At 47.2% G+C, this 22,692-nt stretch overlaps 2 protein-coding genes across 2 annotated transcripts; both read left to right on the top strand.

Moving 5' to 3' along the window:
- The first annotated feature begins 1,574 nt into the window (after positions 1-1,574).
- TOP2A (DNA topoisomerase II alpha) lies at positions 1,575-19,801 on the top strand. The gene is made up of 35 exons (XM_068212211.1): positions 1,575-1,714; positions 2,030-2,173; positions 2,359-2,449; positions 2,872-2,935; positions 3,406-3,551; positions 4,156-4,253; positions 4,543-4,755; positions 4,966-5,139; positions 5,335-5,436; positions 5,888-6,025; positions 6,134-6,272; positions 6,543-6,700; positions 7,114-7,239; positions 7,688-7,798; positions 7,891-7,996; positions 8,379-8,488; positions 9,223-9,315; positions 9,780-9,894; positions 10,182-10,303; positions 10,865-11,013; positions 11,323-11,554; positions 11,672-11,806; positions 11,904-12,104; positions 12,660-12,855; positions 14,107-14,198; positions 14,384-14,527; positions 14,636-14,719; positions 14,821-15,018; positions 15,936-16,041; positions 16,328-16,468; positions 16,916-17,060; positions 17,193-17,254; positions 17,378-17,497; positions 18,477-18,676; positions 19,151-19,801. Exons 1-35 carry the CDS (start codon positions 1,682-1,684, stop codon positions 19,286-19,288), a joined length of 4,626 nt encoding a protein of 1,541 aa, XP_068068312.1. The 5' UTR covers positions 1,575-1,681; the 3' UTR covers positions 19,289-19,801.
- Positions 19,802-21,449: 1,648 nt separating this feature from the next.
- GJD3 (gap junction protein delta 3) lies at positions 21,450-22,273 on the top strand. Its single transcript, XM_068212243.1, has one exon. It carries the CDS (start codon positions 21,554-21,556, stop codon positions 22,271-22,273), a length of 720 nt encoding a protein of 239 aa, XP_068068344.1. The 5' UTR covers positions 21,450-21,553.
- Positions 22,274-22,692: the final 419 nt, after the last annotated feature.

Raw genomic sequence — 22,692 nt, 5'->3', positions numbered from 1 at the left:
TCTCCATGTCAGCGAGGTCTGGGTTTTGGTCCCAGTACATCCCAGTGGGTGGCCAAGTCTTGCTCAGTGCATTCCTGTACGTTCCCAAGGCCTTCCCAGTGTATCCCAGTGCGTGTCCAGGGTCTGTCCAGTGCACCCCAGTGATTCCCAGTGTATCCCAGTGCGTGTCCAGGGTCTGTCCAGTGCACCCCAGTGATTCCCAGTGTATCCCAGTGCGTGTCCAGGGTCTGTCCAGTGCACCCCAGTGATTCCCAGTGTATCCCAGTGCGTATCCAGGGTCTGTCCAGTGTCCCAGTCCGATGGGTCCCAGTGAATCCCCAGGGCTTGCCCAGTGTGTAGCAGCACCCCAGAGCGTTCACAGGGTCTGTCCAGTGCATTCCAGTGTGCGTCCGGGGCTTCCCAGTGCATTCCAGTATGCCCCACTGTGTCCCACTGTGTCCCAGTATGTCCCAGTGTGTCCCAGTGAATCCCAGTATGCCCCAGTGTGTCCCAGTATGTCCCAGAGTGTCCCAGTATGTCCCAGCACGTCCCAGTGTGTCCCAGAGTGTCCCAGTGTGTCCCAGCACGTCCCAGTGTGTCCCAGTGTGTCCCAGCGTGTCCCAGTATGTCCCAGTGAGTCCCAGTGTGTCCCAGTGAATTCCAGTGTGTCCCAGCATGTCCCAGTGTGTCCCAGTGAATCCCAGTGTGTCCCAGTGAATTCCAGTGTGTCCCAGTGTGTGTGTCCCAGTGTGTCCCAGTATGTCCCAGTATGTCCCAGTATGCCCCAGTATGTCCCAGTGAATCCCAGTATGTATGCCCCAGTATGTCCCAGTGTGTCCCAGTGTGTCCCAGTGAATCCCAGTATGTCCCAGTGTGTCCCAGTGAATCCCAGTATGCCCCAGTATATCCCAGTGAATCCCAGTATGTCCCAGTGAATCCCAGTATGTCCCAGTATGTCCCAGTGTGTCCCAGTGAATCCCAGTATGCCCCAGTATGTCCCAGTGAATCCCAGTATGTCCCAGTATGCCCCAGTGTGTCCCAGTGAATTCCAGTGTGTCCCAGTGTGTTCCAGTGAATCCCAGTGTGTCCCAGTGAATCCCAGTGAATCCCAGTATGTCCCAGTTTGTCCCAGTGAATCCCAGTATGCCCCAGTATGCCCCAGTATGTCCCAGTGAATCCCAGTATGTATGTCCCAGTATGCCCCAGTATGTCCCAGTGAATCCCAGTATGTATGCCCCAGTGTGTCCCAGTATGCCCCAGTATGCCCCAGTATGCCCCAGTGAATCCCAGTATGTATGTCCCAGTATGTCCCAGTGAATCCCAGTATGCCCCAGTATGCCCCAGTGTGTCCCAGTATGCCCCAGTGTGTCCCAGCGTGTCCCACCACCAACGCCAAACGGGCAGCCTCGGCGCCCTCCCTCTCGCTTCTCTATTGGTCAATCCTGCTGTCCATCTCACCGCTCTCCCTCCCGACTGGCCGGTTTGAACGGGCGATGCGGCCTCTGATTGGTCAGTGGGCGGGCAGCGTTCTAACCGTGTGCCCGCCCCCGCATTGCGATTGGCAGAGCGCAGGGGGCCGCGAGCGGGGATTGGCTGCGCGTTTCGGCGGGACGAGCGGAGGTTTGAAGGGGTCGTTGGCGCCACCATCGCCGCCTCAGCCGCCGCCGCCTCAGCCGCTATCGCCACCGCCGCTGCCGTCGCCATGGAGCTCTCGCAGCCCTCGTCGCCCCTCCGGGTGCGTCCTGCCCCCGCTGCCCCCGACCCTGCGGAGCTTCGTGATCCCCCCCACCCCGTCCCCTCGGCCCCGCCGAGCACCCGCCAGTTCTCCCCGGCTCCCCTCAGCGTTTCCCCGCGTCCTTCGCAGCCCCCCTTGGGTCTCCTTCAGGGTCTCCCCGGGCCCCTCTCTCGGCCTTTTCCCCAGATCTCCCTCTCCTCAGGTTCCCCGCTCCTCTGCGATTCCTGTTCTCTTCGCGCCCCCAGCCCTGGTCCTCCCCCAGTGCCCTCGCGTTCCCCTTGTGCACCCCTCACCGCCGCCGCCTCTCCCCCACAGCCCGCGAACGAGAACATCCTCGTCGGCAAGGCTGATGGCCCCAAGAAGCTCACGGTGGAGCACATCTACCAGAAGAAGACGCAGCTGGAGCACATCCTGCTCCGGCCAGACACCTACATCGGCTCCGTGGAGCTCGTCACCCAGGTAGGAGCAGGGGGGAGCGGGGCTGAGCCCCCCGAGCACCTCGGGGCAGGCGGGGAGTCTTTTAGCAGCTGTTTACAAAGCACAAAACATCTGCCTATCAATCACAAAACAACTGCTTTACAAACGGACTGCACAGAAGAGGGGTTGTACCTGGGCACTTACAAATTCCTTCTTTTTTTTCCCAGCAAATGTGGGTTTTTGATGAAGGCGTTGGCCTCAACTGCAGAGATGTGACCTTTGTGCCTGGCTTGTACAAAATCTTTGATGAGATTCTGGGTAAGCTGACATCCATTGAGTCAGTGAGTGACGGGTTATTAACGGGGGTTCAATGGAAGAAAACTGGAACTAAACATAAATTATCAAGAACTTCTTAGCACTGCTTAATAGCGAGCCATTCGTGGGAAACAAAGAAAAATTGCAAAAATCCAATTACAAACCTGATTTCATTCTGCTCAAAATTCTCCTTTTTATGTCAACGGTTGCACTGGAGGAATTCAGAGGTCATTTCCAACCTTCATAATTCCATGATAACTTGTACTCCTCTTTGTAATTGGCAAAATATTTTCATGCTGAGATGATTATTAGTAACACTGTAGTAAGTTTTTGTGTTCATGCTACTGGAACACTTCATAGTTTATCATTTTCCCTTGACTGAGAATGTAATAAAAAAAAAAAACAATATTCCCTTTCCTTCCTAGTGAATGCTGCAGACAACAAGCAGAGGGATAAAAACATGTCGTGCATTAAAGTCACAATTGATGTGTAAGTCTGGTTTCCTTGTTACTGGTTGCCTTCAGCTGTTCTGCAAAGCTGAGGTGGCACTGCAGGGCTGTGGGGCCGATCCGAGATAGCCCAAATTTAATTCACCAGTTGTGGAAAGCCTTTCTGTGGAAAGCCTTTCTCTCTGCTTAGTCCCCCTGGTCTCTCAGGGAGGGCTGACTGGGGAAATGGCTGCTCTTTCATTGCTGTGGTTTTCCACCTCTTCCTCACCCTTTTCATCCTGATTGAGCACAGACAGGGGGAGTTTTGTGTGTGGGTCCATTTCAGAGCCAGCATGTGCAGATCTGGGCATTTCTGTGTTGCCTGTCCCCCCTCTGCTGGCAGCTGCTGCACTTGCTGAGCACACAATTTGTTCCTGGTGAAATGGTGCCCTTCCCCCGAGCCTTTTGGTGACTTCTTTCACAGCTCAGCCATTTGCAGCCTTAAAAACAGACTTTTCTTTCCCTCCCCAGAGAGAATAACACAATCAGTGTGTGGAACAACGGGAAAGGTATCCCAGTTGTTGAACACAAAGTGGAGAAGGTCTATGTGCCTGCTCTGATCTTTGGACAGTTGCTGACATCCAGCAACTATGATGACAATGAGAAGAAAGTCACAGGTGAGGAAGGCTCAGATATGCACTAATATCTCTGAGAGCTCTAAGTGTGTGACCTGAACTAGAAAGGGTGGGAAGGGGGTCCTCGATGCAGTGTGGAAACTGAAAGAGGGGAAATTTAGGTGAGATATACGGAAGAAATTCCTCTCTATGAGGGTGGTGAGGCCTGGCACAGGTTGCAAAGAGAAGCTGTGACTGCCCCATCCCTGGAACTGTCCAAGGCCAGGTTGGAAAGGGCTTGAAGCAACCTGGGCTACTGGAAGGTGCCCTGCCTACAGGAGATAGTGGGACTGGATGGGCTTTAAGGTCCATTCCAAACCAAATTATTCTGTGAAAATGATATCCTGAATCTGTCAGAGAAGCCTCTGTTCTCTGTTTGACATAACAACAGTGCAAACATGGGAACAGGGAAAATGATCTTTGAAGATTCTCTTAAAACCTAATTAAATCAAAGTTTGTAGTTGCATACTGAGCTTGTAGAATATTGTTGCTTGTTGACAGTTGTCTTTGGATTGGGCAGACGTTGACAATGCCAGTAAGTCTTGGATTCTTTTAGATGGTTTTGGACAAAGAGACTAACACAAGTCTGTGTTCCTTCTAATTCCAGGGGGGAGAAATGGTTATGGAGCCAAACTGTGCAACATATTCAGCACAAAATTTACTGTGGAAACTGGATGTCGTGAATACAAAAAGTTGTTCAAGCAGGTAGGAGCACTTTTCTTTCCAGAGAGTTTATAACTGAGGTTTTCAAATAAGATCCTAAGGTTTTGTTTCAAAACTCTAGTTCAGTGTGATAAGAGTAAATTTGACCCACAAAATGTAATTCAAAGGAATAATGAAATTAGCAGACAGCATCAGAATCTGGTTTTTAACCAGAGTTTTTGTTTAATTCAAAGATATCTAAAACACATAAACCATCTTACTGCTTTTAAAAATTAAGGTTGTTATGTGTGTGTGTGTGTGACATGAAAGTTATCAAAGCTCTTTTCCTCAGACCTGGACAGACAACATGGGAAAGGCTGGAGAAATGAAACTGAAATACTTTGATGGAGATGATTACACCTGTGTCACTTTCCAACCTGATCTGTCCAAATTCAAAATGACCGTTCTGGATAAGGACATTGTAGCGCTGATGTCTCGAAGAGCCTATGATATTGCTGGATCCACAAAGGATGTCAAAGTTTTCCTGAATGGACAGAGGCTTCCTGTAAGTGAGCATTGAAAAGAAACACAAATATCTGCTTTTTTTTTTTTTTTTTTTTTTGGTGCCATTTAACCAGTGAGATTCTGTTGAGGCCATTCGTGTCATCACATAGAGCAAAGGAACACGTGCAAGAGGGATTTTTTGCAGGAGGATGTGAATTAAGTATTTATAGGAGCTATTATCAACCAGTTGTCTGCTCTCATCTGTGTGCAGGTGAAAGGATTCCGCAGCTATGTGGACCTTTACCTGAAGGATAAGGTCGATGAAACTGGGAATGCACTTAAAGTTATCCATGAGGAAGTCAATTCCCGATGGGAAGTGTGCTTGACTTTGAGTGAAAAAGGCTTCCAGCAAGTCAGCTTTGTTAACAGCATTGCCACCACAAAGGTAACTCCTTAGTGTGTTTAGTCAAGCTAGTGCCATATTCTGCAACATTAATATTCTTGGCTATTTGTAAGTGTACTTATGTTAGTGAAAAATGGTTTAACGTTGCAAAGAATGTGCTTAAAGTTTTAAATAGATATTTATAGTTTTGTGAGTTTTAGTGGCCTCAGTCCCAGGTCCTTGTCCCATTCTCCCCAGGGTGGCAGACACGTCGATTACGTGGCTGACCAGCTCGTGACCAAACTCATTGATGTTGTGAAAAAGAAGAATAAAAACGGAGTTGGAGTGAAGCCTTTCCAGGTACAATGTCAGAATTTTCCAGGTGGGAAGCACAACTTCAGCATTACTGCAAATTGTAACTTCAGCTTAATGTATAGGTGCATTAATTAATAACACATTTTCATTGTGCAGACAATATATATAAGATTACTAATTACAGAAGTCTCATATTGTCCAGTTTAAGCCAATTAACTTCCCTTTGCTTGAGCACTGTGTTTTGTAGTCCCTGTAAGTCAGTGTAGATGCACTGAACCTCAGTATCTGTTAGATAACACCTCTTGAGGTGGAGAGATGCCAATTCCTTGACATCCCAAGTCATCTAACGCTGTTCATGAGTGTTCATTGGCTGTTCAAAATAAACAAAATATCGACGAAAATTCCAAACCCTACAATGCTGAGTGTTCCCTCCCTGTGTGATTGACAGGTGAGCTGAGCCTGTGCAGTGTGTGATCCTTGTTGTATTTAACTACAGGTGAAGAACCACATGTGGATTTTTGTGAATGCCTTGATTGAAAATCCAACCTTTGACTCGCAGACTAAGGAGAACATGACTCTGCAGGCAAAGAACTTCGGCTCTACCTGTAAACTGAGTGAAAAATTCATTAAGGGTGTAAGTCCTGTACCTGGACAGTCAAGATGTCTGTAAAAAATACATAACAAAAGTTTCTGTCATTGTTAAGGCTTTTCCCACAACTTTGGATTGGGTTTTGTATTGCAGGCAGTTGGCTGTGGCATCGTTGAAAGTATCCTAAATTGGGTAAAATTTAAAGCTCAGAACCAGCTGAATAAGAAATGTTCAGCTGTGAAACACTCCAAGATTAAGGGTGTTCCTAAACTGGATGATGCCAACGATGCTGGTAAGTGTTTGACATCCTTTGTAACCATTTCATTGAAAAACAGTTAAAACTTGTTCATTAAACAAAAGAAAGGAAAAGTGAGAAGAGAAAACCTGTCATTATAGTTTTACTCCCATTTTGAGGTCCCATTTACTATGATTATCCCCATTTACTGTGTGCAGTGCCAAAAAACCCGTGTTAAAAGATTATTTATACTTGTTCAGTCGTGAATGTGCAGCCTTGGACTTAATTTCTTAAGTAGTAAACTGACTCGATTTTCTTCTTTTTTAGGCAGCAAGAATTCTTTAGATTGTACACTGATCCTGACTGAGGGAGACTCAGCCAAAACTCTGGCTGTCTCTGGTCTGGGAGTGGTTGGTAGAGACAAATATGGAGTATTTCCTCTTCGTGGGAAAATCCTCAATGTCAGGGAAGCTTCTCATAAGCAGGTTGGTTGGAAAATGGTTACAGTTACGTGTTGAAAGGTGTGGTGTGATTTGTGCAATGAGTCGGTGCAGTTGCACCTGGAGCACTGGAACTCCAAGGAGCAGTGCCTTAAACACCGGAGTCTTCCCTCACCTTGAGCCTGCCTCACTGGTTAAGTAGGAATATTGATTGATTAAGTCCTGTTCAGTGATTTGCCTGAGGGGATAATGTTTGTGTTGTGGTTGGAAAATGCTTGGAATTATCTAGAGTAATTTAACCATTAGAAATTACAAGTTTCTAAACAGAAAAAAAGAAAAAAAAAAAAAACCAGCAGGACAGAATTCAGCCAATGATTCACTTATGGATAACTTTATAGTTTCTTGAGCTGTGTTTTGAGTCTGAAAGACAAGTTTTTATTCTGTGTGATCTCTTTCAGATTATGGAAAATGCTGAAATCAACAACATCATCAAGATTGTGGGTTTGCAATATAAACAGAACTATGAAGACCAAGAATCTTTAAAAAGTCTTCGCTATGGAAAGATTATGATCATGACAGATCAGGTTAGGTTCATTAAAGTTGAAAGTTGGGAGAGGATAACAATTAGCACTTAAAGAGATAGAAAGAAAATATTTCTCTAACTGCTGCTATTGTTGTACCCGATTCTCTGTGTTTCTTTTTCCCATTTTACATTTTTGTGGGTCATTATGTCTTTACAGCCACAAAAAAAGTAAAATGGTGAGTTACATCAAACAGCTAAACACTGTTTCTCCATTCTGCTGATTCAAAATCCTTGACCAGTCCTTGACACCTTTTTTCACCAAGAATCTACCTTTTCTGTTTCTCTTAATTTTCAGCAATTAACACATGGCCACCTTTTCAGAGGTGAAAGTTAATAGGGTCAGTTAGCTGGAATTACAGAGTCATTTACTATTGAGCCAAAAACTGTCATTTCCATCATTCCATGATAAAATATGTTTTGTTTTTTTTTTTTTTTCTTTTATAATTCAGGATCAGGATGGATCACACATCAAAGGTTTGCTGATTAACTTCATCCATCACAATTGGCCATCTCTTCTAAGACACAATTTTTTGGAGGAATTCATTACTCCCATCATAAAGGTGAGGGCTAGGGGAGGATGAGATGAGTGACTGAGGATCCATTGTCCAAAAATGCCTTTCATTTCACAGTTAAAATGTTTTGTCCATTGTAGGCCTCTAAAAACAAAGAAGAAATTGCATTCTACAGCATTCCTGAGTTTGAAGAATGGAAAGCCAGTACACAGAACTACAACTCATGGAAAATCAAGTACTACAAAGGTTTGTAAAAACTTAATATGGTGAAACTGATCCAAGTGAGAGCTCTGATGATTTGATGCAGTCAATCCTGCTTTGCAGAAAGGATTTGGACTGGGTGTCCTCAAAGTCTCTTCCCTCCTATGATATTCCAATTAAATTTCAGATATCTACAGGAATTACAGACAAAATCCAAAACTACTACATGCCACTGCTCACTTAATTGTAATTCTTATGACTTTTGTGATACATCTTGTTTTGAAGTAACTTAAGTTTTCAGGAAGTCATTTTCACACTGCATGTTCATATGATGCATCAAAAAAAACTGGGCATAGCAAAATATTTCATTGAATTGGAAGTTAATTTAGGCAAAATGTCATTAGGATTAACTCTCCTGTCCCTGCAGGTTTGGGTACCAGCACATCAAAGGAGGCCAAAGAATACTTTGCAGATATGGCAAAACACCGAATTGGCTTCAAATATTCTGGGCCTGAAGATGATGCTGCGATCACCCTGGTAACTAACTCTTGATTTAATTGCTGACTTACTACTTTTGGTATTTCACCTTGTAGAGTGCTCTGTGTTTTCTCTTAAAAAGCTCTTGGAGGCTTTAGGGCTGGAGACAATCTCTGTGTTACCAAGGCTACAGCTTTAGTTGAACCAGAAGCGGCGAATCTGCCCCTCGACCTCAGGGCAAGAGTACCCTTTATGTGATGGGCTTTAAATATAACTCAGAACAAACTAATCACTACAAACCAATTGACATTTTCAGACACAACAGTAAATATTCCTTCAACATTTTTCTGTGTTTTCTGCTGCAGTTTTCTCCAAATTAGATCTCCCCTTTCTCCCCTAGTGCAAAGCGGTGGATTAAAATAGTTCTTGTTTCTGTGAACTTCACCTTAGCTGGTCTTTGATTCTTAAATATTCAGAATAATTAGGCAATGTTAAAAAATCAAGTTTTTTTTCCCCCCCAAAATATTAATTTCCTCTCAAATCTGCTTTTGTCTTGTGTTATTATATTAAAAATCTATAAATTTAAACCTAACTACTCTGTCTTCTGCAGAGTGGTGGAAATTATGCTCTTAATATGTTTAGCTACAGAACACTTTTATTGCATTTCTTGGGCTCTTAAATCAGCCTGTTTAGCATGTTGCTCTCCTGGGTAAGCTATTTTTCTCAAGTGATCCAATAGTACACAACCACAGAACGTTCTGGAATTGAGTTGCTTTTCATTTTGTAACGTCCAGGCCTTTAGCAAGAAGAAGATAGAAGAACGAAAGGAGTGGCTGACTAATTTCATGGAGGATAGAAGACAACGGAAGCTGCACGGTCTACCAGAGGTAAAAGGTTTATGTTTATAAGGAAACTGGTTTCCAGTCTCTGCCTGGGGCTGTTCTCAGCTTCATCCCAACACGCCAGAGCTGCACACAGCTCAGTCAGTGAGTCAGGTCTGGATTACAGGACGTTGAAAATGTGTCAGGATTTTGCAGAGCAGCTTCTTCTCTCATCAGTATAGCCTCATTGTCAATTATCCAACTGTCAGCTTCATTTTTAACTCTCATCTTTCAAGTTACTGTATCAATAGGAAAATGATAACTCAAGCAGAGGCAAATGAAGTCTTTATTTCCCCCAAAATGGGGGAAATAATGCATTCTGGGAAGTGTTTCCCTTTGCCATGCAAAGGGTGTCATCACTTGAACTGTATTTAGCTGGTCTTACAAGGAGTTCCCATTTCAGTGAAACTAGCCAAGAAACTGATTAGGCCCTGTTAAAATTAAGGCAATCTTCTCTCTGTTTTTCTTAGGAATACCTGTATGGGAAAAACACTGATTACCTGACATACAATGACTTCATCAACAAGGAGTTAGTGCTGTTCTCAAACTCAGATAATGAGAGATCAATCCCATCACTGGTTGATGGTAAGTGATTTCTAAGTCATGATTCTGCATGGTGTATCCCCAGAAATGAGGAAATGGGAGCCAGGGAACCTGCTGAGGTTTCAGGGTCAGTATCCTGAATTCTGTTTTCTGCTAAGATTTTTTCATCTTTGGATGAAATGTCTTGTCCATTTTGTAGTATATTATTGCCAGTACCTTACTCAACTGGTACAGAATCTTTAAGTAGTTCTTGCATCTCTCTAGAGAGCAGAAGCCAAGTGCATCATATCACATGTTCTAACCACGAGGTCTTTTCTTTTTTCATACAGGTTTGAAGCCAGGTCAGAGGAAGGTTTTGTTCACCTGTTTCAAACGAAACGATAAACGGGAGGTGAAGGTTGCTCAGTTGGCTGGTTCTGTCGCTGAGATGTCCTCATATCACCACGGTGAGGTAAGAACCTGCCTGGGTGTGCAAAACACTTTAAAGGAAAGGCAAAAAGCCCTTCTGTTGATGTGAGTTACGATGCCTCTAAATCAGAATTAGATGTTTGAGTGTGTACACCAAAGGGAAGTCGCTGTTTAGCTGTTTCCACAATTAATACTTCAGTATTAATTTAATCTGACATTGGTCACTCTGCCTATCCTGTCTGGACTTCATGGGAGCATAGTTCATTCAAAAAGTGGAACAAGAAAACCCTGCTTAATTTGTGATGGACTTAGGCAGATGTTAATAACCTTTCTGTCTGGGTCAGGAAAAGTTAAGCACTACCACAAGGTTCTCTGTGGAGACTGACAGAATCTTTCACTGGAGGTTTCAGAACAGCAATAGAGAGAGACATGGGTCATTAGAACATTTCAGATGGTCTTGGGATGCATTTTCCTTGAATCCTCCAGTTTTTCATCAATTGAGTTTATCTTCTGTATCAGTTAAGTTCTTGGTGTGAATTTTGCCTTACTTTGTCCATCCCCTGAACCATGCTGCATGTTCAGCTTTGCACCTCCTTTATTGCAGGCCGCACTGATGATGACCATCATTAACTTGGCTCAGAACTTCGTGGGCAGCAACAACCTCAACTTGCTCCAGCCCATCGGTCAGTTTGGCACAAGGCTGCACGGAGGGAAAGACTCTGCCAGCCCTCGATACATCTTCACCATGCTCAGGTCAGCATTCTAAAGTTCTTACTGTCCTAAAGGACTCAATTTTACAGCAATTAGAATGAAAAATATATTGGATTTTTCCCTTTAAAACTTTGGGCTATACTTGCATACTCAGATTAGCAACAATTGAAGTGAGGTTCAGTGCTAGATTCCATTATGGAAACGTGGCTTTCAGCACATAGAATATGGAAATGGAAGCAGAACCAAAGGGAAAAATTTGGGTGGGATAATAAAAATTAAGGAGGTTTCATTTTGCATGGAGGTCACGTTCTGTAACAAGAATTTGGGCTTAAATTCCCTTCTCTGTTCCAGTCCCCTGGCACGCCTGGTGTTCCCACCAATGGATGACAACATCCTGAGGTTCCTCTATGATGACAACCAGCGTGTGGAGCCAGAGTGGTACATGCCCATCATTCCAATGGTGCTGGTCAATGGGGCTGAAGGGATTGGTACTGGCTGGGCCTGTAAAATCCCCAACTTCGATATCAGGGAAGTTGTTAACAATATCCGTCGGCTGATGGATGGAGAAGAGCCACTGCCAATGGTAAATAATAGAATTAAAAAACAAATGTCTTGCTTGTTAGCATATTGAGCATTTTATGGGCATGCTTTAAAAAATAGGCATCCACACAAAGCTGAATCCAGTGGTTTTTCTCCTCAGCTTCCCAGTTACAAGAATTTCAAAGGCACCATAGATGAGCTGGGGCCTAATCAGTATGTGATAAGTGGTGAAGTGTCCATCCTTGATTCTACAACCATCGAGATCACTGAGCTGCCTGTCAGAACATGGACACAGGTAATAAACAGGGAATCTGCTCTGGGAATGTACAGTTTGCTCTTTAAAGCAAAAAGTGAGTAGTGGGTTTTGGATCTGACTTTGTTTCTTTCCTCAGACGTATAAAGAGCAGGTTCTGGAGCCGATGTTGAATGGGACTGAGAAGACCCCCCCTCTAATCACAGACTACAAAGAATATCACACAGACACCACGGTGAGGTTTGTGGTGAAGATGACTGAAGATAAACTAGCAGAAGCCGAAGCTGTGGGGCTGCATAAGGTCTTCAAACTCCAAACAAGTTTAACATGCAACTCCATGGTACGTGACAGATTTTGCTGAAGGAATTTCTTGGTTTAACTCAGACTCTGTGGACAGCTGCGGTCATTGCGTGAAACAAAAATCCTCTTTGGCAGTAACCTATTCACTTTGATTTTTCTGCTGTTACTGGTTTTAAATCAGCTTTCAAAGGTCAAGAGCCTGGCTTAGGAGTGGGTCCAGAGTGGATGGTTTGCCTGAAGGAGGCAAAATGCTCTGAAATCACAGTTTGCAGAGCTCTTTGAGCCAGCAGCAGGGGCACTGAACGTCTGGTTCCTGACAATGTGTGAAGCTTTGATGCGAGATGTTTGTCCTGCACAGAGCTCGAAGATTCAAGTAACCTTAACTCTACTGTGCATATTCAAGAACACTGAAATTCTAAAATCATCTCTGCTGCTGTGCTCACAAACTGAAGTAGTTTCTAGAACAACACCGAGATTTCATAATTTGTTGGTTAATAATTCGGTGATACCATCACACCTGTGTTACAGGTAACTTTCAGTAGGTTTGGAATCAGTTTTATCATCATAACACCCGTGTTCTTTCATTTTCCTCCAGGTTCTTTTTGACCATGTTGGCTTTCTCAAGAAATACGACTCTCCCCAGGATATTCTTAAGGAGTTCTTTGAACTCCGGCTCCGATATTACAATTTGAGGAAGGAATGGCTTATTGGGATGCTTGGTGCTGAGTCTGCAAAGCTGAGCAACCAGGCTCGCTTCATCCTGGAGAAAATAGATGGCAAAATTGTGATTGGTATGTTGTTCTTGGTGACTGGGATTGTAACTGGGAGAACTGGGTGATCTCTTGAGCTCTGTCAGCACCCCCTCAGCCCCAGGCTGGTTTTTACAAACCACACCAGCGCTTATCTCTGTTCTTGTGAAATCTAAGAGGAGAATGCTTCACAGAGTATCCTTGGTCTGTGTATTATACACATAATAATGACAATGGGATACTTATGCAGCTTTCCTGCTCTGTGTTTGAGAATTTTGAGAGAATTTTTTTAATAATTTAGCAATAATTCCCATTTATTTCTGACTTGGTAGGAGTAAGAGTTAATTATTTGTGGGTTTAGAAAGGGATAGTGTTTGCTGTTAAATGCATTCTTAAGGATCTGTATCTCTCTCCATTATCTTTGTGAACCTCTGCAAAAATATTCCAAATCACGTTCTCCGTGGACTGGGGTTTCAAACTTAGAGATACTAAAGCAGCAGCATCTGAGAATCATGAGCTAGAAAAAGAAGCAGATCTTTGTTCCCAACATTCACATTTTTCAATCAACTTTTCCCCCTCGGTGTAAAAGCCGGGCTGTGTTCCGCTGCCTTCACGGAGGATGCGGCCAGACAACGTGTCATAAGATGCTTTGTGGTTTGTGTCTGAAGGCAGCCCAGTAATCCCAGCAGCTCGAGTCTGTCTGACTGAACTCAGGAAGAGAAATAATTCCCCTGAAATGCCTTTTCTTGGGTTTTTGTAATAAGTAGTTCCAAGGCTGCCAGAGCTGGTTTCATTTTTATTTGTGTCTCATGGTTGATGGCTTCTGATACCTTAAAAAGGAGCAAATTCCAGCTGAAGCATTTCCAGTGGTTGAGCACTTAGAACATAAATTTTCCAGGTGATGTCTAATGAGGTGCAAGCTATACCAAGCTATCAAGGATTTCTTTCTCCACCTGCCTTTCATGATGAAACCTGATTTATATCATCATACCTTTTTTTTCCCAAGTTCAAAAACTACTTAAAACAGGGGAAATGCATGTATGGAAACAAAGAAAAATATTAACATTGTTTTGGCTGGTACAGGAGCAATGCTTCCCTGACAAATCTCCTGCTAAATAGGAGTTTTTCAGGTGTTGTTCAGGCTCTTCCACGTGTCCCAGCTGTGATGTGGAAAGGCTGGTTTGGAGTTCTGTAGGATGCTGAGCAGCTACAAGCACAGGATCCAAACTGTAAAGCTCATCCGTCGCTCCTGTAGTGGGCACTGAGTGACTATCCTGAAATGTCTGTTTGCAGAAAACAAACCCAAGAAAGAGCTGATTCAAGTTCTTGTCCAGAGAGGGTACGAGTCTGATCCAGTGAAGGCTTGGAAGGAGGCTCAAAACAAGGTAATGCCTCAGTCATCCTCTGAATATGCCCAAACTGGCCCCAGGCTCTGAGGCTTCGTAACCCATAGAGAGGCCCACGTTGCTTTTCAATTAGCAGGATTCAAGAGCTTCTGTGTTTGATCAGTAGCCCTACCCATGTGTGTCAGGGTTTTTGTTGACTCTGTTTGTTTCAAATCCACATTTAGGATGAAGAGGAGGGGGAGGAGGAAGAGAGTGACAAAGAATCAGCTGCCACCTCTGGCCCAGACTTCAACTACCTGCTGAACATGCCCCTGTGGTATCTGACCAAGGAGAAGAAAGATGAGCTCTGCAAGCAGAGGGATAACAAAGTATGTGCCTTCCTTTCTTTATAAAAGCATTATATTTCTAATATATCATGCGTTATACACTTTATTTTTGGCTGGTGGATTGAAATGCTTATCTGTGATTCCCTTTAGGAAAAGGAGCTGGAAAATCTTAAGCGCAAGAGTCCCTCTGACCTGTGGAAGGAAGACCTTGCTGCCTTTGTTGAAGAACTCGATGTATGTCAATGCTCAGTGCAGAAAATCAACTCCCTCATCTTATCCACTAGCCCTTTACTGACTTTTGTATTTTTTGTGTTATTTTATGCTCCCCTCTGCAGGTAGTGGAGGCCAAGCAAGCAGAGGATGAGAGTGCAGGGATTGTTGGCAAACCTTTGAAGGTGAAAGGAGGGAAAGCAAAGGTGAAGAAGGCCCAGCTGGCAGAAGTAATGCCATCCCCTCATGGCGTCAGGGTTGTTCCTCGGATCACTGCTGAGATGAAGGCAGAGGCAGAGAAGAAAACTAAAAAGAAAGTAAAGGTAAAAATGAGCATTCCAAATGCTCGATCTTCCTCTACATCCTCTTCAATACAGTCCTAAAAAATGTGAGTCCTTGTTAGCTGGACTTGTCCTATTGAAGCAGTTGTTCAGGGAGAGGGACAGGACCTCAGGATTTGGGAAACACTGGGAATGAGGGTATCTCAGTCTGAAGGAGAACAGACTTACATATCAGGAGGTGGCTTAGAGGGAAATTTTTGGCACATTGCGCTGCCGGGGATGGGCTGGTAGCTCAGAAAGGGGGGTGGATGCAAGCAAGGTTGTTCCAGGTGTCTTGGGAATTTGATAAACCCTCTAGCAGGCAGGAAGCACAGCCAGTACATTCCCTTCTCCAGAACAGTCTTTACATATCCAGCAATGCTTTCACCCACTTAATGCCATCATTGTTCTCTGTATTAAGGAGATAAAATGATTGAACTATTTTTATAGGACTAGTTGATATTGTGTCATTCAGCCATTTCCAACAGAGAGATATAACCCATCCCTTCACCTGTTTGACCCTGGAAGCCACACAGGTCACTCTTTTCCTCCACATGATTCCACCAACACTTTTTCCAAATAACTCTCACTCTTGTTTTTATCCCACCCTGTCCAGTCCTATGTCCCCATCCCCCCCAGAGGCAGCACACAGCAGCAGGACCAGAGGCTCTGGAGTGGGGCCAGAGTTCCTGTTTTTGTTCATGTTGGATTTTGCCTTTTAAGTCACCTGATTTGGGGGCAGATCCCATCCATTTTACAGATCCTGTCTGTAATCAATTCTACACACAGTTTATTTCACAGACTTAGGTTTCTTGTACACTACGTCTACATGGCTAAAATAAGCAGTTCCTTCCTCCATTACCCTGTGTGCCTCTTCTCTGTGAGCTGACTCACTGTTTGGTATCTGCTTGCATCTGCAGAGTGAAAAAACTGAATTTGATGAGAATCAGGATGAAAACACATCCGGAGAGAAGGAATCTGCAGGCCTGAAGAAGAGATTAGCACAGAAGCTGAAGACTGAGCAAGGTAGATGCTTTGATGTTATTCCCTCCAAGGAAAAGAGGGAAAGGGTTGTCAATTTGGTTATCTGACCTCTTCCTGAAGGTGGTGAGCAACACCTAGGAGCAGTAGTTTTGGAAAAACTAGGTGAGAAAGTGATCCTGGATAACAGTCAAGCAGGATAGATTCCTATTTCTCTTTGTTTAGGCCAGAATCCTCTGAATTCAGTGTATTTCTAAGCTGAGCTTGAACTACTGAGCCTGAACTATACATGGAAGTTTGCTGGTTCATCCTGCTTCCCAATATTTTTCAGGAGCCAAGAGACAGGCCACTCTGCCTTTCAAGCCATTAAAGAAAACCAAGAAACGAAACCCTTGGTCTGACTCAGGGTCTGATTCAGAGTCTGACTTTGAAGCACCTCCTCAAAGAGAGCGAGTGGTTCGCCAGGCAGCAGGTGAGTGAGGACATGGATGCAGGAGAAAGATGGTCCTGCTTGTGGAGGAATAAATGGCACAGACTATATCGGGACCTCCCAGAGCCTCAGATCACATTTAGAAATAATCTTTAAAAGGCTTCTTTATTTTGCTGTCTGAAACTATTAAATATTTCTACCATTTGTGCACATTTTCAAGGAAAAGCAGAAATGGGCAGCTAGAGAAATATGGCTATTGGGTTTAATTACACAACTGTCTTGGCACATTAAATGTGTTGTGGGTGAGGTTGGAAGACTCCAAATGACAGAACACACTTGTCATTTGGAGTCTTCTCCCTGGCAGTCTCAGCATCTGCTTGTTTTTATTCAGATCTTTATTTTTTAATAACTGTAGCTAAAATATTGAAAAATAAACAGAGCTGCATAATGCCAAATGTGTAAAATAACACATCTGTGTTCTTCCATCAGCCAAAGTCAAGCCCATGGTCATTTCGGACTCGAATCACTCCAGCTCAGATGAGGACTCTGAATTCCAGGGTGACAGTGAAGGCAACTCTGAATCGGATACAAACTCTAAGAAAAAGGCTCCTCCCAAGCCCAAACCTGCTCCCAAGTGAGTATTTTTCCATAATTACTGGAAATTAGTTGTGCTTTAATGCTGCACAGAAGTTAAAAGCAATTTTTTTTTATTCCCCTATTTAGTGCCTCATAAACTGAATTAAAAACTTGGAGTTTTGTTTTTCAGGGAAACCACTGAAAAAGCAGCAAAAGCTCCCAAGGAAAAGGCAGTGCCAAGTGCTGTTCCTGGTGAGTGTGAGGCCTCTAAACCAGGTGGATTGCTCTATAATCCCTCAGCAGTGCACAGGGAAGAGCAGAGGGGATAACTTGGCTGTTTCAGGCTGACTTTCTGCTTTTTTTATCCTGTTCCAGTCCAAGATGTCCCTGAGGACAAGGTGAGCCAGGCTCCCGCCGCTTCGTCCGTCCCAGTGCCGAGCACCAAGGCCGTGCCCAAAAAAACTGCTGCATCCAAGAAGGCTGGAGCCACCAAGGGTAAGGGCAGCTCAGCAACATCAGTTCTAGAGAACAATTATAATTCCTGTGGGAAACAGTCCGAGTGATTTCGCTTGGCGTTCCATGGCCTGGGCAACTGGAGTTTGCATTTCAGCAAAGATCTGAGGTTTGTGGCAGAGGTTCTCTGGTTGTCATGTTTGAGGTCTGTTTCCAAACATATCGTGTTCTAGTTCATGTTGGACATGCTTGGAGGGAGGGAATTTTAGTTTGGGAACAGGAAAAGTGAATGCTTCCTACAGTGCTATGTAATACTTGGCAGGGATAATCGGAGTGGAATTTGTGTCTTGCAGTCAATGTCCTCCTTCATGTCTTTTTGGGAAGAAAGCTGCTTTGGAGCAGGCAAGCTTTTGGGGGTAGTTTGATCTATTCAATTCTGGATCCATCTCATCCATCTCCAGCATCTGACTCAGGGATTTTTAAACCCCAGACTTTGACACTGTTTTGTATATTCCAAATGGAATCAGCTCGGTGTTGATCCCAGCAGAAAAATAGTGTTACTTCCACTCCTAAATTGAGAAAGCATGTTATCACTCAGAAATGGCCTGAAATGAGCTGAACTGGAAGTTGTGCTTCAAGATGCTCTTTTAAAAAGTGAAAAGATAGGTAAGAAGGAATGAGTGAATGTTTGGGAAATTCTTTCCTTGCCGTGCAGGATTTTGAAGGTCTGAGATGGGTTATGGAGCCTTGTGAGATCAGGACTTTTCAATCTGAAATAGTCTGTAAATTGCTTTGGGGACGCTTTAATTTGATCCTTTAAATGTAGTGGAACTGAGCAGATAAACAACCTCATTCCTCATCATCTGTGGAAGAGGGATCTTTCTAGAAAACCCAGCTTCAAACGGAGGTGACCTGTGCACTGACCCCACAGCAGTGCAGAGCCTGTTTCTGTTGGAAGTGATTCCCAAACTGGGAACGAGAGAGGAGTGAAACAGGGGTTTAACGCCGTGTTCTGTTCCAGATAACCAGCCCTCCATCATGGATGTCCTGGCCAAGAAAAAGGCTGCACCCAAACCCAAGCCAGCGGCCAAGGAGGGTCCCCTGCGCAGCGAGGGTGACAACGCCAAGGGGAGGAAGGCTGTGAAGAGGCAGCCAAGCTCTTTGGATTCAGATTCCGATTCCGATTTTGGCTCGAAGCCTGCCAAATCTGTTGCATCAAAGGTTTGTGCAATGCCATCTGCGCCGAGGGAAGCACAGAGAGTGGGGTGGGTTCTTCCAGCAAGAAAAGCTGGTGGAGGTCAAACCTCTACCTGGGTGTGGGGAATGGGGAAGAGGAGGGTCATAGAATCATGGAATATTCCGAGCTGGAAGTGATCCACAGGGATCATAGAGTCCAACTCCCAGCCCTGCACAGGACACCCCAGCAATCCCACCCTGTGCCGGACAGTGTTGTCCAAACGCTCCTGGAGCTGTGTCAGCCTTGGGGCTGTGACCATTCCCTGGGGAGCCTGGTCAGTGCCCGAGCACCCTCTGGGATAAGAACTTTTCCTCCCGTAAGGGTCAGAGCCCCCAGATCCTTGGTCTGCTCCCACCACCCCAAACATCCACCGTCCCCGTGGCACAGCAGGCGTGTGGTGCACACTGTGTTCCCTGTGGCTGCTCAGATCCATGATTCCTTTCCTGCTTTCCCTCCAGAAATCCAAGGTACAGGAAGACAGCTTCACCATTGAGTCTGGTGACGAAAGCCCTGTACCTCAGCCCCGTGCCAGACCTGGCCGCGCCAAAAAACCTGTCCAGTACCTGGAGGAGTCCTCTGAGGACGATATATTTTGAGTTCTTAGGAAAATTTTAAACTCCAGATCCACAACAAGCCTTCAGCAGCGCTCCAGAGCTCCCATCAAAGACCATCTCAGCCTAGGAAATCTTCACCAAATGTGAGCCACTCCAAAAATGTTCATTACCAGTGAACACAGCTCATTTTTTTCTTCGTTTTAAATAAGTTAGATTTGTTTAAACAGGAACATCCCCTTTTTGGTCAACACTGGAGCCACGTGCCCAGCAAGTGCTGCCGCACTTCCCTCTTGCCCATTATTTGACACTTTGTGGTCATTTTAGTGTTAAAGTTGACTTTAGAACATGCCAAATGTTTTAAAATTTATACATCCCTCTTGAAATTTCTTATAGTACTAAAATTCAGGAATTTTTAATTCTACCACCCAACACAGGCGAGCTGGAGTCATTTTTCCAGCACTATTCCTTCTATGTAAATATTTCTGTGTTTGTTCTTGTTGTCCTGAGTTTGTTTAAGTATTTGTCTAATAAAAGTGTTTTTACTTATTTTCTTCACTTCACCATGGGTTTTTTGGGAAATAACAACTGCAGAGCTTGTGCTAAGCCCTCCCTCTGTCAGAGCAGAGGGCTTGGCACGAGCTCTGGGGGTGCTGGGCTGGTTGGCCACTTCCCCACTGGCTGTGGCCACTGTGGCTCCACAGCTGAATTCTTGTGAACACCCCTGTGGTCCCCAGCACGGGGGAAGCTGCTTGCCCGGAGCAGCCGTGGTTGTCCCATCCCTGGAAGTGTCCAAGGCCAGGCTGGAACAACCTGGTCTAGCGGAAGGTGTCCCTGCCTGTGGAAGGGGATGGGACTGGATGAGCTCTAAGCTCCCTTCCCATCCAAACCATCCCATGATTCCATGAAACCCCAGGGCCCCCCGTGCTATCGGTGCTTTGCTGGAACCCAGTCAAGTGTGGAAAGCACTGTCAGATTTTCCACTGGCTCTGGAGAGCGTCTCTGGCGCGTCCCCTCCGCGGGCCGGGCTATTTATGGCTCCTCTTGCTGCAGAACACGACCCAGGACAGAGCCACGGGTGGGTTGTGGAGCTGCTGTCTGAACTCTGGCATCACCCTAATGTGGCTGTAGAGCTCTGGGCACACAGAGTGGGACACGGAGTCTGTACCAGGAGTTTCCCATCCCAAAACTTTGGGTGGGGTGCTGGGGATGTTGTTGGATGGGAACTGGGCTCTGGGGCGTCAAGCACTTGCCCACCCTGGGCATTGCACATACCCAGGGGGTGAGGGGGGGTCTGAGGGTGACCTGTGTTGTCCAGGGCTCTGCTCCCGTTACTGGAAAGGGGATTTGAGGGCTCACCAAATGCTGTCAGCACTGGGCAGGGGCTGGCAGGAGCCCTGGCCGTGCCACACAGGATTTTGTAGGGATTAGTCTACATGTGCCAGAGCTGGGGACAACCTGGGAAGATCCATGGGACCCCCAAGAGCCCTGGCACAGCGTCCTGGGGCAGAGAGGGCTGGTGCCAGCCGTGAGCATCCCCCAGGCACTGCAGGGCTGGAGCTGTGGCAGCAGGGCTGGGTGTACCCAGGCTCTCCTGTGTCAGGGGGGTGATGCCAGCGGGGGGGAGGGGGGGGTCTTTTGGGGGCCGAGTGCTGTGGCCTGAGGACCCTGAGGCCCTGTGGGTTTGGGAAGGACAAAGTTTGGGGGCATTTCTGAACTGAGGGGGCCACCACCCCTCTCCCAACCTGGGAGCTGCTGGCCCTGGGCAGGGCAGCTTTTGCCCTTGAGCCCCACCGGCAGTGCTGAGCCCTTCCCTGCCTCCAGGCGCCCCTGCGGGTGCTCTGTCCCTTTAAAAGGACTCCAGGCGTGGCTGTAGGACCATTATCCCATCCCAGCTGGACAAAGAGACTGGACAGTCCTGGACGGCCCTGGACAGCCGGCGCCAGCAGCGCTGGCACACCGTGCACCACAGCCCACGCAGGTACGGGGCTGTTGTGGGTGGCCACAGCTCAGCCAGGCCGAGCCGTGCAGGGGGACTGGGGATGGGGAATCTGCTGGTCCTGCCCCTGTTGGTGTCCTTGGACCGATCCCTGGGGGAGCGAGTCTTGGGCACAGCGGGTGCCTGGGGACACTGCTGACAGGGCTGAGCTGGGCTGGCAGTGCCTGGGCACCCTCCCGTGAGCGGGCACGCCGTGGTGCGTTTGGGAATGGTGGGAGGATGGAGAGCTGGAGGGGCCGTGCTGCCGCCGGGGTCCGACCTGGTGGGCGCTGCGTCCCCCCCAGCGCTGACCCCGCTCCCGCAGCGCGGCCATGGGGGAGTGGGGCTTCCTGAGCTCGCTGCTGGACGCCGTGCAGGAGCACTCGCCCATGGTGGGCCGCTTCTGGCTGGTGGTGATGCTCCTCTTCCGCATCCTGGTCCTGGCCACCGTGGGCAGCGACGTCTTCGAGGACGAGCAGGAGGAGTTCGTGTGTAACACGCAGCAGCCGGGCTGCAAACCCGTGTGCTACGACGCCGCCTTCCCCATCTCCCACTATCGCTTCCTCGTCTTCCACATCGTTGTGCTCTCGGCGCCCGCCGCCCTCTTCGTCATCTTCGCCGTGCACCAGGCGGCCAAGCCGGGGCGCGGGGGGGCTCCCGGCCAGCGCGCCCGCCGCCTCCAGCCTTTTTACGTGGGCAGCGTGGTGGCCCGGATCGCCGCCGAGCTGGGCTTCCTGCTGGGCCAGGCGCTGCTCTACGGCTTCAGGGTGCAGCCGCTCTTCGTGTGCCGCCGCCGGCCCTGCCCGCACCGCGTCGACTGCTTCGTCTCCCGCCCCACCGAGAAAACCGTCTTCATCCACTTCTACTTCGTGGTGGGGCTGGTCTCGGCGCTGCTCAGCCTGGCCGAGCTCGCCCATCTCCTGCGCAAGGGGCCCCCGGCCCGGCCCGGCTGCTGCCACCGGCCGCAGGAGCGGGGACCGGCGCCCGGGCAGCCGGCGGGGGCTGCGGAGGGACCCTGTGGTCCCCACCCGCGGGGGGACCTCACCGTGTGACCGAGCCCCGGCTGCCACTGCGGGGACGAGCTGTGGCCGGTTTCAGCCCGGCGGCGACTGCGGATCTCCCTGCCCCAGAGGGGTCTCGGCCCTCGCCGTGCCAGGGAATCCGCGCCGGGCCGGGCCGGGCTGTGCCCCGCTGCCCCCGCTGCCCCCGGTTCCTGTTGTGGGCGGCGGACGGGCCTCACCCGCCAGCTGCTGGGAAAAAAATACGGACAAAAAGAAAATAAACAGGTCCCATCCCTGCACAGAGGCAGGAACACCCCTGACCCCCCCAGCCCGGCACGGAGGGGCCAGGGCTGCCCCCAAACCTTGTGCTGGGAGTGTCACAAATACATCAGGGCTGGCCCCTGGCATCGAGGGACATGACTGTGGCCTCGGGGGGGGAAGTTTCGAGTTTTAGGGTACTGGGGGGACCC

This window comes from Anomalospiza imberbis, chromosome 22 (genome assembly GCF_031753505.1).
Source record: "Anomalospiza imberbis isolate Cuckoo-Finch-1a 21T00152 chromosome 22, ASM3175350v1, whole genome shotgun sequence".
Lineage (NCBI taxonomy): Eukaryota > Metazoa > Chordata > Aves > Passeriformes > Viduidae > Anomalospiza > Anomalospiza imberbis.
The sequence above is the reverse complement of the archived record's forward strand: the minus strand, read 5'-3'. Positions and strand labels throughout refer to the sequence as shown.

What these genes read in the sequence shown, in the direction of transcription:
- TOP2A (XM_068212211.1), top strand. Translation starts at nt 1,682, where the DNA reads ATGGAGCTCTCGCAGCCCTCGTCGCCCCTCCGG. An exon ending in GAAAATCAAGTACTACAAAG is followed by an intron (nt 7,997 to 8,378) that starts GTTTGTAAAAAC and finishes CTGTCCCTGCAG; the next exon opens with GTTTGGGTACCAGCACATCA. An exon ending in ATGATGCTGCGATCACCCTG is followed by an intron (nt 8,489 to 9,222) that starts GTAACTAACTCT and finishes TGTAACGTCCAG; the next exon opens with GCCTTTAGCAAGAAGAAGAT.
- GJD3 (XM_068212243.1), top strand. Translation starts at nt 21,554, where the DNA reads ATGGGGGAGTGGGGCTTCCTGAGCTCGCTGCTGGACGCCGTGCAGGAG.